The sequence below is a fragment of the Eulemur rufifrons genome, chromosome 16, assembly GCF_041146395.1.
Source record: "Eulemur rufifrons isolate Redbay chromosome 16, OSU_ERuf_1, whole genome shotgun sequence".
NCBI classification, from domain to species: domain Eukaryota; kingdom Metazoa; phylum Chordata; class Mammalia; order Primates; family Lemuridae; genus Eulemur; species Eulemur rufifrons.
The window spans coordinates 86,266,240-86,284,167 of record NC_090998.1 but is presented as its reverse complement, the minus strand read 5'-3'; the positions used below and the strand labels follow the sequence as shown (position 1 = coordinate 86,284,167).

The 17,928-nt window shown below is 53.5% G+C and overlaps 1 protein-coding gene across 2 annotated transcripts; it reads left to right on the top strand.

The window, feature by feature from the left end:
- Nucleotides 1-682: 682 nt before the first annotated feature.
- Nucleotides 683-16,161, top strand: FOXRED2 (FAD dependent oxidoreductase domain containing 2). 2 transcript variants are annotated; one of them, XM_069490150.1, is made up of 8 exons: nucleotides 683-1,230; nucleotides 2,867-3,118; nucleotides 3,244-3,513; nucleotides 4,765-4,931; nucleotides 8,517-8,682; nucleotides 9,989-10,230; nucleotides 11,433-11,603; nucleotides 14,832-16,161. In XM_069490150.1, the coding sequence occupies exons 1-8, from the start codon at nucleotides 683-685 to the stop codon at nucleotides 15,089-15,091; spliced, it is 2,076 nt and encodes a 691-aa protein (XP_069346251.1). In that variant the 3' UTR covers nucleotides 15,092-16,161. The 2 variants fall into 2 exon arrangements, with proteins under 2 accessions (XP_069346251.1, XP_069346252.1); XM_069490151.1 differs by lacking the exon at nucleotides 3,244-3,513.
- The last annotated feature ends 1,767 nt before the right edge of the window (nucleotides 16,162-17,928 follow it).

Below are 17,928 nucleotides of genomic sequence, written 5' to 3'. Positions count from 1 at the left end.
GAGGGGCGGGGCCGCGGCGCCAGTGAGCCGAGCGCGGCCTCACTTGGCTGCGGCTGCGGTCGGAGCGGCTGGGAAGCCCGAGCTCTGCGAGGGCCCGGCCAGCGGCGGGAAAGCGGGAGCTGCGGGCGTGGCACCGCGCAGGCGCGACCAGCCGGCTCCGGAGCGCGGCAGCGGGAGGGCGGCAGGTGTGCCAGGGCATCCCTGTCACGTGGCCAGAGAGGCCGGGGCGCGCGGAACCGGGCAGGGGCGGGGTCCCGCAGGCCACACCTCCTTCGGGTCCGGCCCACGCGCGGGGGCGCGACCAAAGAGAAGCGAGCCACCGGGGGTCTAACCTGGGAGGGCGCAAGAGGGGCTCTGGGCACCTCTCAGATTGGGGGAAAATTGGGGAACACCCTCTCCTTCCCCAGGGCGGAGGTCATCATGGTCATACGAAGGGGGTTGGCGCCCCTGGGAAAGGAGACCCTGAAGGAGAGGCGATGCAGGGGTCCAGGACCCCTGTGCGGAGCCCCAGGTCCCAGCTTGGAAAGGAGTCTGGGCAAATGAACTCCGAGGTCCCCGGGTTCTGGCCCTGGCCCTGCCCCACGTTGCCGTGAGCGCTCGGGCTGGCCCCCGCCCGTTTCTGGGCCTCCGTTGCACCCTGGCTATCGCGATGCGAGGCCTCACCCCTCTGGTCTGCCGCAGGATGGGCCTCTCCGCCGCGGCCCCGCTGTGGGGCCCCCCGGGGCTGCTCCTCACCATCGCCCTGCACCCAGCGCTGTCCGTGCGCCCCGCCAAGGCCCCCGCGACCCCGCACCGGGACTACTGCGTGCTGGGCGCCGGGCCCGCGGGCCTGCAGATGGCCTACTTCCTGCAGCGGGCCGGCAGGGACTACGCCGTGTTCGAACGCGCGCCGGGGCCAGGCAGCTTCTTCACGCGCTACCCCCGGCACCGCAAGCTCATCAGCATCAACAAGCGGTTCACGGGCAAGGCCAACGCCGAGTTCAACCTTCGCCACGACTGGAACTCTCTGCTCAGCCACGACCCCCAGCTGCTCTTCAGACACTACTCGCGGGCCTACTTTCCTGACGCCCACGACATGGTGCGCTACCTGGGCGACTTCGCAGGCAGGCTGGGGCTCCACGTGCTGTACAACACCACCATCACCTACGTCACGCTGGACAAGGATGGACAGGCCTGGAATGGCCACTACTTCATCCTGACCGACCAGACGGGCCAGGCGTACCAGTGCAGGTAAGGAACCGGCGCCACAGCTCACCTGCTGAAGCTGGAGCCTTTCCTAGACGAACGGCACACCTTGACTGGCCAGTAGCTGTGGGAGGAATGGGGGGAAAGGGGCATTGCTGCCTCTCCTTGCTCCCGCTGAAATTCAATGCCGAGAGGTTCCATATCGTTTCCCAAATGTGTTGTAAAAAAATTGTCGTCAAATATATTTGGAAAATACTAACAATTTTTTTCCTCCAGGACTGGTCGGTCTTTAATATGTTCATATTCACTGTGATGTTCCAGCGCTGGGTAAAGTATTCAGCATAAGCACAGCATATGTACCCACAAAACTCTTTATGTAGAGCATCTCTTGGAACTAGTGTTCCCCTAAATTTGTTCGGGGAAAACCCTGGGTCAAGTGTTCAGCGAGTGTTAGGCCCTCTGGGATTTCAGAAGTGAACCAGAGTGGGAGGCCCCGCAGGCAGTGCTTCCAGCCATCGGATTTAGCTTTCTTTGGCTTGGGAGACAGTTTAATATCATGTGGACAGCCCCAAACTTGTTTAATCTTCACAGGGACCTTGTGGGGGAAGTTTACCAATCCTCATTTAAGAACTGCAGCTCAGAGAAGCTGAGTAACTGGTGCTATGTCATACAGCTAATAAGTGGTGTAGCTGCGATTTGAGCACATCTCTTCCTGACTCCAAAGCCTGTGTTCTCTCTGCTGCACCTGACTGCCTCTCCCTGGCTGGTAGCCTAGCACCTGGCTCCAGGCAGGCACTCAGCCAGAGTTCATCTTCTCAACCCTATTGCCGGAGGCCCTGGCTTGGCTTGCCTGTTACAGCCTGGGGAAAGAATGGTTACACCGGCGTGGACTCTTGCATCTTAGGCAGCTGCGCTACCGTGGAGCAGAGCAGACAAGGGTCAGAGAGCAAGGCTTGGTGGGGCTGTATGTGCCCCTCTGCAGGCCCTGCAGTTCTGCGTTTGAAACCACCCTGTGGTCAAATCGTTCTTCTGCAGGCTGGTAGGATCCAGCTTCGAGCTGCCCACCACCTGGTTGTAATCCCCACCAGTATACAGAGCGGGACTTTGGAATCAGACCTAGGTAGGCCTGCTGACCTTAAGAGCTTCAGGCCATGGGCCCACATGGCCTGTGTCTCCTCACCTGTAAAGCAGGCCACGTGACACCAACTCAGGGTTGCTTTGAGAAGTGCCTGAGATGATGTACAGACACACTTAGCACAGGGCCTGGTATGGAATTACTGCTCAGTGGACATTTGCAGCGCTAGACAAGTCAGAAACGGAAGAGGAGAATGTCAGGGTTCATTTCCATCATCAAGGGTGATACTTGCTCTGATTGCTGTATTCAAACTTAAATGAATTACTCAGTTTCTTGCAGTGTCACCTCCTCCTCAGACAGCATTATTAATCCCTAGGACAGGAGAACGTGTGCCCTCTGGACTGTGAGCTCAGTGAGGGGCAGAGGTGGAGTATCTTGGGTCCACTGGGGTAGTTCAAGAAACAGATGAATGAATGAATGAACATCCTCCTCTTTTCTTTTAAGAGCCAGTAGTCGGGGTGTGGCAGGTGGGCCCAGAGAGTGATTTTCACTTAGTGGTCTTATAGCTAAGAGACTAAGCCATCTTTCCTCTGTCCCCACCTGCAGTGTCCTTCTTGTAGCCACTGGTTTGTCAGTCCCCAACCAAGTTAACTTCCCTGGCTCCGAATATGTGGAAGGTTATGAGTCCGTGTCTGTGGACCCGGAGGACTTTGTGGGTCAGAATGTGCTGATCCTGGGCCGTGGGAACTCAGCCTTTGAGACGGCAGAGAACATCTTGGGGGTCACAAACTTTATCCACATGCTGAGCCGCTCCCGGGTCCGGCTGTCCTGGGCCACCCACTACGTTGGAGACCTCAGGTATGCCACATCGCTGCTTGTGTGTGCTGTAGTGTAAGCCCAAAATGTGGGGAGTACTCCCCAAAAGCCTTTCCTGATCCCAGCTGGACTAACCACCCCTCCTTTGCATTCTCTTTGGGCCCCAGAGCCATCAACAATGGCCTGCTGGACACCTACCAGCTGAAGTCCCTGGACGGGCTGCTCGAGTCTGACCTGACAGATCTGGCCATCCTGAAGGACCGCGAAGGCAAGTTCCACGTCACCTTGAAATTCTTCCTGGAGGAAAACAACACCAACCAGAGTGCTGACTCCATCACCCTCCCCCAGGACAACCATGACAACTTTGCCATGCGTGTGGCCTATGACCGGGTCATCCGCTGCCTGGGCTGGAACTTTGATTTCTCCATTTTCAATAAGTGAGTCCAAATGGGGGAGGAGGTAGGATCTCTTGGCGAACCCCTTCTGACCCCTCCCTGAGGGAACACAGTGGCCATTCAGTAGGCCAGCGACAGGGCTTTCAGGACAGCAGTCTAAGAATGGATGTGAGTGCTGCCTGGTCTCCCTCTCAGGACACAAGCTGTCTGTCCACTGTGGGTCCCAAGGTGGCCGTGAGGCCCTCTGTCCTGGGGGAGCAGCAGCAGCAGGTCTTGGTTTGCTTTGAGAGCCTCTACCTGCGAGATGGGAAATCAAGCTCAGGCAGAACATGAAGGTGAATTTGCTGGAAGGCAGTGTAGCATGGAGGCTCAGAGCACAGGCTCTGGAGTCGGCCCGAGATTGTCTGCTTACCAAATCTGCAAACTCTGGGAGAGTTCCTTAACCATGCTGTGCCCCAGTTTCTTCATCTCTAAAATGGGATTAATAATTCCTTTCTCATATGGTAATTGTGAAGATTAATATAAGAAAGCGCTTAGCGTATACTATATGCTCAATAAAATGTTAGTTGCTAAAATTATTTATAATTGTATTTTGAAGAACTGCTTTATAGAGCCTAGTCCCAAATATTGCTGCCCAATACCCTGTGAGGCTTGATACCAAAGCAGCCATCCTGGCAGAGCATGGTGGCCCACGCTTGTAATCCCAGCACCGTATAAGGCCAAGGTGCAAGGATCGTTGGAGCCCAGGAGTTCAAGACCAGCCTGGACAACATAGTGAGATCCCCATCTCTACAAAAAAAAAAAATTAGCTGGGCAAGGTGGTATATGGGTAGTCTTAGCTATTCAGACTGAGGTGGGAAGATGGCTGGAGCCCAGGAGTTTGAGGCTACAGTGAGCTGTGACTGCATCACTGCACTCCAGCCTGGGTGACAGAGCAAGACCCCATCTCTTAACAAAAAAAAAAAAAGCAACCACCCAGTCTTTCATTTGCCTTCTGACCAGCGCACAAAAGAACAAGGAAAAGCTGGTGGGCCTGTGCAGACCCTCCTTTCCCATTAGATGACAGCAGGACCCGGTCTTGGTTCAGAGCCCAGCCTTGAGTCAGACTTGGATCCTGGCTCTGTCCCGCCATGTCCTTAACCTGAGCATCAGTTGCTTCATCTGTTAAATGGCAATGATGACACCCACTTCCAGGATCATGGTGAGGTTTAATGTAAAGCACTTCGTGCCAGGCCTGTGATAAGTGCTTCGTACACAGCAGCTATTTTTATTAACAACCCTTTCCACTCACAGGTCCCTCAGACTCAGTTCGGGGAATCCATTCGACACGAAGTACCCACTGATCCGAGCCAGCTATGAGTCCAAAGGGAGCCGGGGTCTTTTTATCCTGGGTACTGCCAGCCACTCGGTGGACTACAGGAGATCTGCTGGGGGCTTCATCCACGGATTCCGGTACACAGGTGAGCCCAGCTGAGAGGGCTGCTGTCCCCAGACAGAACCACCATCAGTATCCCCAGGGCTTAGAAACACACTCCTGATTTCCAGAAGCATTAAGAGATTGCTAATCAGTGGTTGACTGTCATAAATTCCCTACCTGGGGTAGATGACAACAGGTGGTCTGAGAATGTGTCCAGAAAGGTGTCAGGATAAAGTGTAAAAATGGATACTTCGGGGGTGGCGTGTTACGTGCATAAGTCCCCTGCAGGTTTAGCACCGTGCACTGGCAAGGATGCCAGGCAGGTTCCTCCCCAGCTGGGTGGTCTGAAAGGTGAAGCTTTAACCCCTCTAAGCCCTGTTGGGGCTTAGCTGTAAACAGGTGAACTCTCCACCGTCAGGGGCTACATAAGGCGGCACCTGGGCACCTTGCTGCTATAAAGCATCACGCACACACACACAGACTCTCTGGATACTGACAGATTTCAATAAAAATTGCAACTGGATTATATCAGTTCTTTTTCAGAACTCTTAGTACTGAGGGTATAAGTTTTGTGCTAACTTGAGAATGTTTGCAAATAAAATACTAAAGTATCTTTTTAAAACATAATTCTGTTCATTGCACTAGAATAATCCCCAACCGGAAATTGAGGCTTTGTGGTTTTAAGGCTAAATGGGAACTAGAGAGCAAGGGGAGAAATGGACTCACGCGGCCCGCCTGTCTTCAGTGCGCTGAGCGGCGTGAACAGGGCCCTGGCAGTGTGGCCAGTGCCCTTGGACGTGGGTGTGAATCTCCATTTTCCTGAAGGAGCAACTGAGGCTCAGAGTTTTGGTGGTTTCCTCACTGTCACAGACTGAACTCCAAGACCCAGGCACTTTGTCAAAAAATAGTTTGTACAAAGGTTTTCTCTCCCGCAGAAAGCAAACCAGCGCCCTCCATAGGGAGGAGAGAGTCTGTAAACATTAGGTGATCCCCCTCCTATCAGTAACCTTCTCCAAAGGACAAGCCGCTTGTTGAAACTCACGGTCAGATATGAGTATTCACTTTGGGGAGTCCATCTGGAAGAACGGAATCATAATAAGCTTATGGCCGATCATCGGAAATTTGGAAAACAGAGAGAATGAGGGAAGTAATCTGCCACCCCAAGACATTCAATGTTCATATTTTTTACTTTTCTTTTCTTTTTTTTAAGACTGTATTTGAGATGGGCCATGGTGATGGGTGAGGGATCACTGCAGCGGGCTTTGCAGTGGGGGAGACAGACTGGACTCAACTCCACCATATTTTTTTCTAAATATAGTCCCATCTTTCCCTACCAGGCTCATTATAGACACTTGGGGAAATATAAAATAACACATAACTTGTACGTGGGGGAGGCTCCGCGCCGCAGCCTCCCCAGTGCAGATCAAGGCATTGTGGCGTTCTGTTGGCCGTCACAGCTGGCTCTCTTGAGGAGGACGCTCTCCACTCCTGTCGTTGTCGTGCGTGCATGAACTCATTTCAGCAGCCCTGGAAAGCAGCTGTCTGCCCCTGCTGAATCCATGCCTGCCTTTGGAAACAGTAGGGTGACAATGGAAGGTCCCACCAGCAGCCCCACAGCCACTGCAGACAGTGGCACCTTGGGTGGGTGCTTTATTGCATGGTGGGTGTTTATGGGCCAGTTAATTTTGCCATAAAAACCAGAAGGGTCCTGCGTCACACATCCCAACATTTCTGTATTTAATGTGATGCCTCGCATTGCCTTAGTGCTAGTTTCTGCATTTCAATGTCCTTCGGTTTGGCTGGGAAAGATACTCATATGTTGCCGTGGATTTCCAGGTGACACAGCCTGTACCCCATGCATGCTGTCGGGGAAGGAAGCCGGGGAGAGGCTTCTAACCATCTGAAAGCCAAAATATTTGCAGATTGAATGCACACACACACAATGTGAAGAGCGTCTCTTCAGCCGTGTGTCCCCAGTAAGAAATCCGTGTCATTCCTAGGCATGTTGCCCTCCCTGTCCCTCTGTCCTGACAGGTACTGTCCTGTCTCTCTTGCCTCCTTCAGTCCCATGTTCTTTCCCCAGCTCACATACTTAATCTTCACAAGAGCCCATGACACAGATATTTCAACTCCATTTCCAAGATAAGGAAACTGGGGCACAGAGAGGTTAAGTTACTTGCCCAAAGTCACCCAGCCAGTGGATGGCAGGGGTGGAATTTGAATCCACACCTGTCTGACTCTAAAGCTCACACCTAACCATTGAGCTTCAACCAGATGGGGAACAATCGTGGGTGTGCAGGCCACCCGTTGCTGTGCCCGCAGAGTGATCAGGACCCTGCTGGGGAGAGGGACAGTGTGCATGTACACAGCAGGGTCTGCCCGGACCTTGCTCGTCGCTCCCCTGAGAAACAGTCCCAAGGGAAACAAGCAGACAGGCAGAGGGAAACAGAAGATAAAGGTGGTGGGAGGCGGGGCGCGCCGGCAGCCCTGTCCGCTCCCCCTGCTGAGTCGCTGTCCAGTCCGTCCCTGCCTTGCCTTCACCTGGCTGGCGGCCTCTTTGTCTCCCCTGACTGCTCCTCCTGGTCCCTCTGAGTTTCCGTCCCACCGCCATGGTACCCGCCAAAACAACCTTTCTTGAAACAAAAAAATCTCGTCCTTCCTCCGCTCAGCGGCTCCACATTCTCCCAGGGAGAGCCCCAGCTCCCCAGCGGCATCGATGGCTCTGCGAGGGCCACACCAGACCCCCCTCCAGTCTCATCCTGCGCCTCCTCGCCACACAAACCCTGCTCTTCAATTGTGCCGGGCTGTCTCCAGGTTATACAGTGCATACATTCTTCCTTTGTCCAGGGCACCCGCCCCGCACTTGTCTACCTGCATGATCCCTAAACCTTTTGCAAAACCATCCTAACCGTCGCTTCCTCAGCGAGCCAGCCGCCTGGCGAGGCCGAGCATCTCCTGTGGTTATTGGCCCCGTGGGTTTCCTTTCCTGGGAGCTGTCTGCGTGCCCTCACCTTTATTGGATTTGGGTGTTTATTGATTAGTTTTGGAAGAGCAGGCGCGTGCGTGTGACATACCAATCCCACAGCTGTGTGCGGCAGCCCCGGGTGTAGGAGGACCAGCTCCCTGCTGTTTCAGACGGCAGTGGCCTTGTATCCTGACAGACAGGGCATCTCCAAGTAGCAGCTAGGGGCAGGCTGGATTGGGGCGGGAAAGCACGGGAGCAATCAGCTTTCCTGGGGCGACTCTGACGGAAACAGGGCCTGCGCCCGGGGAGAGGTTTCCGAGGAAGGCCCTGGGTCTGGTTTTGACCTTCCTCGCGTGAGGTGAGGGTCGGGGGCTCCCACGTGCAGACGGCCTACGGCAGCGTGGACCGACGCTGGCCTGTGGCCCGAATGCAGCCGTGCCCCACTTTCTCTGTCCTCTGGCTGCCTTCACACTCGGGGCCAGCGCCGAGCAGCGTCGCGGAGTAGTGTGCGGCCCACAGAGCAGAGAATACTGACCATCCGGCCCTTTCCAGGAAACAAGTGTGTGTTGGGTCCCAAGGGGTCAAAGAGGCCTATACGTCCCCCGCCCCCACTGTGACCAGAGGTAAAAAGTGCACGTGCCATTCCTGCTCTGGCCGTTTCAGCGCGAGCCGTCCACCGGCTCCTGGAGTACCGCCACCACGGCATCGCCTGGCCCTCCACCGAGCTCCCCATCACACAGCTGACCAGCTCCATCATCCGGCGCGTGAACGAGGCTTCTGGGCTCTACCAGATGTTCAGCGTGCTGGCCGATGTCATCCTGTTGAAGGAGTGAGTAGCCTGTCCCCACCCCTCTTTCACCCACACCCTGCCATAGCGCGGGGTGCCTATTCCAGGTGTGGAATACCCAGTTGTTCCTTACTAAGATGAATCCTGCAAGGGGGGAGCAGGGTAAAAATCAGTGAAATCAACAGACAGTCAGACGTTCCTGAGAGCGAACCCCATGTTTACCACTCTCGTGCTGTGTGACTTCAGCCAAGTTGGTTAGCCTCTCTGAGCCTTTCTCGCCTCATCTGCAAAGTGGGGATAATCATGCCTACCTTGCAGCACTGAAGGGAGGAGGAAAGGTCACTCATAGAAAGCGTTTGGCACCAAGTAGATAAACAGTGAACAAGGTAACTGTGAGGCACCTGCAGTGCAGGTCTGAGAGTTCCCTCGGGCCAGGCCACGCTGGTCATGGTCCTTAGCAATCAAGGATGAGCGGCAGATCACAGAGGACAGACAGTTCCCGAGAAGGACGCAGTGCAGAGCCCAGAGGGGTAGGGGCACTCAGGAGAGGTGGCAGGTGACAGCGGAGGAACAACCAGTTCCTCTCACCTGGGGCACAGCCTGATCCAAAGGCAGGGAGTGTCACAGCACACCAAGTTCAGGGACATGCTCTGCGCACAAACCTCACATCACCAACACCTCTGGTGCCCCTCTCTCGAATGACACCCACATTCAAACTGTGGGCAGGTCCTGTCACCTCTACCTTCTAGTTACGTGTAGAATCTGACCAGCTCTCACTAGCTCCACCTGCCACCTTGGTGCACATCACCAGCATCCCTCACCTGCGCCGACTGGACAGCCTCCCACCGTTGGCCCGTGGTCTGTTCTCAGCACCGTGGCCAGAGTGGTCCTCTCTGTGCTCAGTGTCCCCCACGGCCAGCAGCTTCCCTTCTCCATCCAGGTGAAATCTGCACTTGCTGTCGTGACAGGCACAGCCCCCCTTGACCCCCACCCTGCAGACCTCCCGCCCTCTGCCCCGTTCACTCCGCTTAGCCACGCTGGCCTCTTCCTGCTCCTTGAATGCAACAAGGCATTCACTCCCTCATTAGGGCTTTTCTCTTATTGTTCCTGCAATCTGGAACACTCTTCCAAATATCCATTTCAGGTCACACGGTTTTCTGGCATCTGTCCCATGTGTTAGCGAGGGCTCAGCTGTGACAATCACATTCAAGTGAGGTGTGTGGAGTTGATCGGAGTCTGTGCACTACTTGATTGACACTTCCTGGAGGCACAGGCACACGCGCGCCCAAGCGACATGCCCTCCCTCTGCCACAGCGCTGAGGGTCCCCCGTGCTGCCGTTCTCCCCAGGAATGCCACCGCCTTCGAGTACCTGGAGGAGTTCCCCATGCTGATGCTGCCCCAGCTGGAGACCCTCACAGGGAGGAAGGCAAGGCACGGGCTCTTCGTTGTCAACATGGAATATGGCAAAAATTTCTCTGGACCTGACAAGGACGTCTTTTTTCACGACCGGTCTGTGGGGCACACGGAAGACGCCTGGCAGTCCAACTTCCTGCATCCTGTCATCTACTACTACAGACAGCTCCCCACCGGTGAGCCACCGCTGCCCTCCCCAAGCAGGCGCCTTCTAGAGGTGGCGTTCCTCGGACCCTGTCTGTAGAGTTGTCACCACTGAACCTTCACGCAACACCCTCAGCTGACAGAAGAGGGACCCCTGGGGGACTCCACCTAGAGACCAGGCAGGGGCAGGAGGTGTGAGAATGATAAATGATGCTTGCAGATTCTGGCACATGTTGTCACCTGCACCAGCCACACGTAGATTGTCAGGCCCTCCTCCAAGGCACCACAGAGTAGGAGGGACGGGGTCACCCTGCAGGGTCTCCAAAGGAAGCTGCCCGTGGTGGGGGAGGGAGGATCTGCATACTATTAGAAGGAACTGGGGCTGGTTGACACAGTACAGAACAGCTGAGCGACATTCCCAGCTATGTCCTTTCGTCACTGTGTGACCCTGGACCATTACTTAACCTCTCTGATCCTCAACCTCCTCACCTGTGAGGATTGCAATAGTCCCTTCCTTGTGGGACGGCGTGAAGGTAAGTCTGACAGTGTACGCAGAATGCCAGCGCGTGCCGGCACAGTGTAGCTGCCCACACACGGACCACCTGGGGAACACAGCTCCTGCTGCAGAGCCTGAAGGGCAGTCACGTGGAAGAGCGTGGCCTACTAGGAGCTGTCCCCAAGGGCGGAGATGGTATCAACAGGTGGAAGTGACAGGGAAGGGGGTCTGTAGTCAACATAAGGAGCAACTAGTATGAGAGCTGCTCAGCCGTGGAACTGGGCAGCTCCAAAATCAGGTTTCCCAGGACAGGATGCTCAAGTCATGGCTTGGTGGCCATCTGACAGGGACACCACGGAAGGGAGGCCACGCCAGTGGGAAGCTGGACGCTGTGAGCTCTGAGACCCTCTCAGGGCAGGGCCTCTGAATCTTCCCACGGAAAGACCTGTTTTCAGGCAGCCACAATAGACCTTTGTCCATGTGAGTCTTAGAGAAACACCGACTGCAAGTTACTGGTCTTAGTTCTGCGCTCTGAGACCACAGAGACGAGCCTAGTTCCTCTTCCTCACGTCAGCCCTCCACGTATTTGGAGAGGGCTGGTGAACAAGCTGGCCACAGCCCAGTGCAGGAGCGTCGGGACAGCGGGGCGTGAGTGAGTGAGGGAGGCGTCTGGGATGTCGGCTGGAGGGCAGGACGGCCAGCCTCTCAGCTCTGACGGGGCCCCCTCTCCCCCCACAGAACAGGAGGTGACATTCCGCCCCGCGCACTGGCCCCTGCCTCGGCCTGCGGCCATCCACCACATCGTGGAAGACTTCCTGACAGACTGGACCGCCCCCGTTGGGCACATTCTACCTCTGAGGCGCTTCCTGGAGAACTGTTTGGACACGGATTTACGAAGCTTCTATGCAGGTAACCTGAGTTCCCGGAAGGACAGAGGGACTGAGGGGGAGGTTGAAGAAAGGCCGGGTGGGCCCAGGCCCCGTGGAGTTTCAGAACCTGTTTCGACCAGTGCAAACCCCAGCCTCTTGTTTCCTGCGATGTGGTGGACTAGATGCTCACAGAAGCCCCTCCCAGGACAGCACACCTAAAAATACCAAATCATACGTCTTTTTTAAGGAACCAGCAGGAAAATAAGGGAACTCCCCAGAGGCCAGACATCATAAAGAACACAGACCACTGCGGGGCCTGGGATGTCTGCGGGTCACAGGAGCCTAGAGCCTGGGTCTGGCCGGCCAGCCTTGGGTTGGGAGGACGAGGCTGGAGCAGGATGGAGGGTCTATTCAGAGACCCTCAAATAAAGCCGGGATCTCAGTGGGCAAGCCAGGAGGTAGAAACACTCACGAGAGAGAGAGGGGGGATGCATAGTTCCTGGCCCTGGATAAAGTGGGGGAAGAAAAAAATCTCCCCTGAAAATTTCCAACCACCAGGCCCCACTTATGTAAATTTGGGGCCAAACTTTATACTATCATTGTGGCACAGAAATCAGAGAAGCACAGGCACATCTTATCGTGAGAAACATACTTGAGAAATACACTTTAAAACTAGGCTCAAAGAATTCCCACAGACAAGTTCCAAGGAACACGAATTCCCAACCAAAAATCACTTAACACATAAGGACACAAACTACCAACGGGGAGTGTCAGCAAAAACAACCAACTATAGGATCGAACCTACAAAGACTGCAGGTTCGTGGTCAGATATAGCATATAAAGTATGTTTCATGCAGGTTGAGCATCCCAAATCTGAAAACTTGGAATTTGAAATGCTCCAAAATCCATAATTTTTTGACACTGAAAGAAAATGCTCATTGCCGCAATTCGGATTTCACACTTTCAGATTAAGGATGTTCAACCAGTAAGTATAATGCAAATATTCCAAAAATCTGAAAAAAAATCCCTAATTGGAAACACTTCTGGTCTCAAGCATTTTAGATAAGGGATATAGAACCTGTGTATTTAAAGAAATAAAAAAGATTATTGAAAATATAATGAAGGAATAGAGACTACCAAGATTAACTGGGCAGTTCTGAGAAAAATCCAAATGGAACTTCTGGAAATAAAATAAACTGTCGCTGGGCACGGTGATGCGCACCTGTAATCCTAGCTACTTGGGAGGCTCAGGCAGGAGGCTCGCTTGAGCCCAGGAGTTTAAAACCACCCTGGGCAACATAGCAAGACCCTGTCTCTCTGTCTCTTGATAGAGATAGATAGATAGGAAATTAGAAACTCCGTGTAAAGGTTCAGCAGCTCACTAGACAGGGAAGAAGAGAGAAGCGATGAACTGGAAGATAGATCCAATAGCCAAACCCAACGAGGGACTTGGGGAGAGAAGTAGGATGACCCAGAGGGGGGATTGATGGAAACAAGCCAAATGTTTGTCTTTTTTAAACCCTTGAATGCCTAGAATGTCCATTTCCTTTTTTTTTTTTTAACTGAGAAATCATCTGTTAAACACCTGTTGCATATCAGGCATGGTTCATATCAAGTCAGGTTAGAGACTGCTTCTAGCCCACAGGTCAGAGAGCAAGTGTTCTTGTTTCCTCCTGAGTCCATTTTGAAATAATACTGTGTATATAATGGGAGATGGCTTGAAACACTAGTTTAAATATTTAGTGACTTTGAAGTACTAGCAGCCTGCAGACTGCTAACCTTGATCAGACACTTTCACGTGAAATTACATGTTAAGAGTCTAGAGTTCTCAGCTCCAAAATACTTGCCTGCTTCTCGTGGTTTCAGGGGTGCACGTAAATGCCAGTGTGTTAGGAGCGTATTCCCAGCCCGAGCTGTGGGTCCCAGCAGTGGATCATCCCAGGCCCTTCAGCCTCCTGTCTGCACTGTCTAGATGCTGCTCAACAGTACAGGCCACTACGTGCCGCTGCCTTGAACTGGGAAGAACCCTCCCAACAAAAGGCAGCTGGCAGAGTGGCTGCCCCCCAGCCCATAGCTGTGGCAGCTGCTGGTGCTGGCTCCAGATTCTGCTGGGCTTCTGTGCCCCCGGGGCCTGCAGAGGGGTGACATCATCAGAAGGTGGTGCTTGCCAGATGGCCACCTTGCTTCCCTCCTGTTGTCCTCTCGCGCATCTGCTCTCTTCCCTGCCCAGAGAGGATTGCCACAGCCCATCCTGCTGGGGCCTCCGTGCTAGGAGTCAGAAGGAAAGCACAGTGATTTCTGGGGGCACCCTTCAGCCTGGTCACCCCTGTGAGCTTTGCAACATCCCTCGTCCCGTGCCCGTCTTTTACTCGAGATAAAGGGGATTGGGGAGGGGAGAAGGCTTGCTCAGAGTTCCACAGGCCTCCGCCAGCTGCTGACATTCCGTCTTCCCACCCTGTCTCTCCCTCAGCAGGCTCAGCCCACATCTGTGTCACCTCTTCTGTTTTTTCAATCAAAGTCACATAGCACTTGGCTAAAAGACTTTTTTCCCACCTTCCCCCACTCCATTCCCATTCTCCAGAAGAAACTACTTCTAGCTATTAAGGTTGCTCCTTCTCTCTTCTCATAGCTTCTTCTGGTTGTTTCTTCACATTTCTAAGTGATACGTACCCACAGCCATTTTGTGATTGACGAGATCTGACATACCAACGTTCTGCTGCGGTGCAGATGAGCACTGACCTGTTTTATCTTTCTATCCCCCACACGGTTTAGAACAGAACTTTGCACACAATATCTGCAACTCGCATTTTGTTGAGGGAATAAATCTTTGCAGGCAGCTCTGAGCTCACGGTGGGACTGGCCACTGAGTTACTGGACGGCCCAGGCCAGCTTCCAGGAGAGAAGGCTGAGGGCCTGCTCATGAGGGACTGAGCTCCCACCCCAGGCCGGCTCCGTGAGCAGCGTCTTGCTGTTTCAGATCTATGCGAGCCGAGGCATTTCTGTGCTCTGATTTCATTTCCGAGCCTTGTTCTTCCAAAATGTCAAGGCAGCCTCCTGCTTCTGGAGCCCCGTGGAGGGTCGTGATGCATGCGTGACCTACTCAGGTTGGACGTGAGACGCCCAGGAGGGTCAGCGCCCAGTTTCAAGGGACGGAGGGTACCGTGCAGGCCCCAGTGAAGCCCCCAGTCCCCTCGCATTAGCAGCTCCTCTTCCTGCACCTCTCCCGACACCCCCCGGCCTGACTTCTCCTCCTTTTGTTTCTGTGTAGAGTCCTGTTTCCTGTTCGCCCTAACGCGCCAGAAGCTGCCACCCTTTTGCCAGCAGGGGTACCTGAGAATGCAGGGGCTCGCAAGTACCGAGAGCCTTCGGCAGCACGGAGTGGAGAGCAGGCTCCTCCGGGACTATGCTGCCGTGGGCAGGCCCCTGGAGGACAGCAGGCAGCGGCCTGGCGACCATGGGCCAGTAGGTGCCCCCCCGGATCCAGGGCCTCCAGTCCAGTCCCTTGACAGCAACAAGGAAGAGCTCTGACTGTCCCCTCCCAGGCTGTGGGCACAGGGGCCAGGCTCTCCCACCCAGCCTGTGGTCAGTCCCTGCTCTTTCCCCACAGCCTCGTGCTCCCACCGATGTGTGATCACCAAAGGCCACTCGGCTCATCGCAGTGACTGCCCCATAGCAAGCACAGACGGCACAGAAGGGCTGAAGTGTGGTGATGCGGTGGTTTCCTCCCCTCCTCTTCTGGTCCCTGGGTGCCCAGGAGGCGGGGTCAGGAGAAGGGCATCCCCTGCCACGTGTGAGCTGCCTTCCACAGCCCCGCTTGTCCGCAGCTGCACTGTCGCTGAGCACCAGGCTGGCCTCAGTTCTGTCCCTCTCAGGGGCCCAGCTGCTCCTCTTCCTTCTGTCTGCTCTTCAGATAGGCCTGGATCCTGCCCTTGGAGTAACTCGCAGGTGAACCCCATCCTCATCCTCACTGGCGTTTGTGGCAAGCCTTTAAAACAAGCTCCAATGTTCTCAACAGCCATAACAGGCAGGTGGGACTGGCGCCCCAGAACACTGCTGAAGACGCCAGCTCGGAGATGTCGAGTAACTCCAGGTCCCAGCCGGGAGGCCCTGCCTGTGTCACACTTTTGCCTCCACTGCCTCACCTGCCCCCTGGCCCCATTTTCTGCAGGGTTTGGACTTAGCTATGGATCCCAGGGGGCCCAGCCCAGCCTATCTCCATGGGCCCAGGGCTGTCATCAGGCAGAGATAGGACAGCTTCCTGCAAAGCCATCCTATCTAAGCAGCTCCCTCCCCCAGCTTCCCCAGCTTGCACCTCCCCCCAGTCATCTTGAGCGCTGCTCCCTTACCTTCCCCTGGTGGCATCCGGAACCATGCCTCGCTCCTGACCTACCCGCCAAGTGCTGTCTTTCTGTCGTGAGCACTCCTAAGTGCTCGCCACGTGCAAGGAGACGTTCATAAATGCCTTTGTATGATGATGATGATGGATTCAGTTCCTGGCTCCCTTAGCCGTTCCAGCTTCTCCTCATTGTCCTTCCTCACCAGGAGTCTGCACTCTGCCATCAGGCGGCTTAGTCTCATTTAGAGTGAGTGAGCCATGGGAAAGCATCTGTGCGTGAGATGATGGTGGTGATTTTTCAAAGCCCAGAATCACAGGTGACCACTCTCTCACTGGTTCTTACTAGATCTTCATGTGTCCAGTCAGAATCCCAGGGACACGGGCTTTCTGGATCCACAGCTCTTTCCTGGGAACATCCTCTTCCCCTCTTGGCTAGGTCCAAACTCCCGTAACCACCTGGCCCCGCTGTCTGTGTGCAGAAGCCTCCTAGTTACCACGAGGAAACTCCAGCAGTTGGGAGGAGGAGTTGTCTACCCCCCGATAATACTTGGGATAGTTTGCACAGGGCTGAAACTCCTAAATTAAGGGTATTTTCCCCAAACCCAGGATGTTTGATTCACCATATTGCACACAGATGACAGGTAAACCAAAATTGGATCCTGTCACCCTGCCCTACCTTTTGCAAAGCATTTTTTATAAAAACCTTTTAATTAGGACTATACAGATAAGATCAAAACCTGTTACACACATCTTGCCTACCCAGTTACTGAAAGCTGGCTGAACCAACTTGTTCCAATAAATGTTTGAGGTGCTGCAACAGATAATTTACTGACATCTAAATATGTGACATCTGCTGCCAAATCCTTAATCCCATCAGAACATCAGCCAAACTTAATTGTTTTTAACAAGGCTTGATTCCATTCTTAGCGGATTAGAGGTGTCTTCCCTGATACTCCTTTTGTAAATTCGTAGTTGGTTTCAATAGTCCTTTTTCCTATGGAGATCATTGCTGCATTGCCAGGTTCCCATCCAGACAGCCCCTCCTGGCCATCCTCCTGGTTTTCGTCCTGACCTCCAGGCGCCCACTGCGTTAGGCATGCCACCTTCAGGTGCCTGCTGTCTTCCTGCTGTGTTGTCCTGGATTTATATTTTCTACTTTACTGCCTCAGTTCCTTTTTTTTTGTCAAGTCTGGACAGCCCATTAGCAGATCTCATCCTTTCCAGCTAGAACAAGTTCCTCTTCTAGCTGAGGCCAGACTTGAATCACTCCTTCTTTCTTAATATCACAAAGTTACTGGTGCAAAAGAAACAAATTAGTGAAACAGTAGGCCAGAGGTAGACCCTACTTTAAATAAGAAGGAAGAGACAGGCACAGTGGGATCCCGAACATTTTGGAAGACTGAAGTGGAAGGATTGCTTAAGGCCAAGAGTTTGAGACCAGCCTGGGCAACATAGTGAGATCCCATCTCTACAAAAAATAAAACAAATTAGCTGGGCATGATAGTGCATGCCTGTAGTCCCAGCTACTGGGGAGGCTGAGGTAGGAGGATCACTTGAGCCCAAGAGTTAGAGGTTACAGTGAGCTATGATCAGGCCACTGTACTCCAGCCCGGGTAACAGTGAGATCCTGTATCAAAAATAAATAAAGATGATTTAAAAAGGAATCACAAACCAATGGAAAAGATTGTGCAGGACCATGCCATCAATCATGTTGGACCGACAGGTTGGTAATTTGGGGGAAAAAAACCTCATTTTAGACCCCTATTTCATACTATACTTCAAAATTCCAGATGAATTTTTGGAAGCCATATAGAAACTTTCTATAATCAAAGAAAGGACTTTCTAAGTTTAGACGCAATAGAGCAGTTCCCTAAAGGAAAAGGTTTAACATTAATAGACTAATGTGGCTATTTTAAGAAAATGATAAAAAGAAAAAGGCTAAACAGCATGGGCAAAAATAATTACAGAAAAATGCAACACACAAAAAATAAATATATGAAGAACTGATTGAAATAAATGCTGAAAGTCT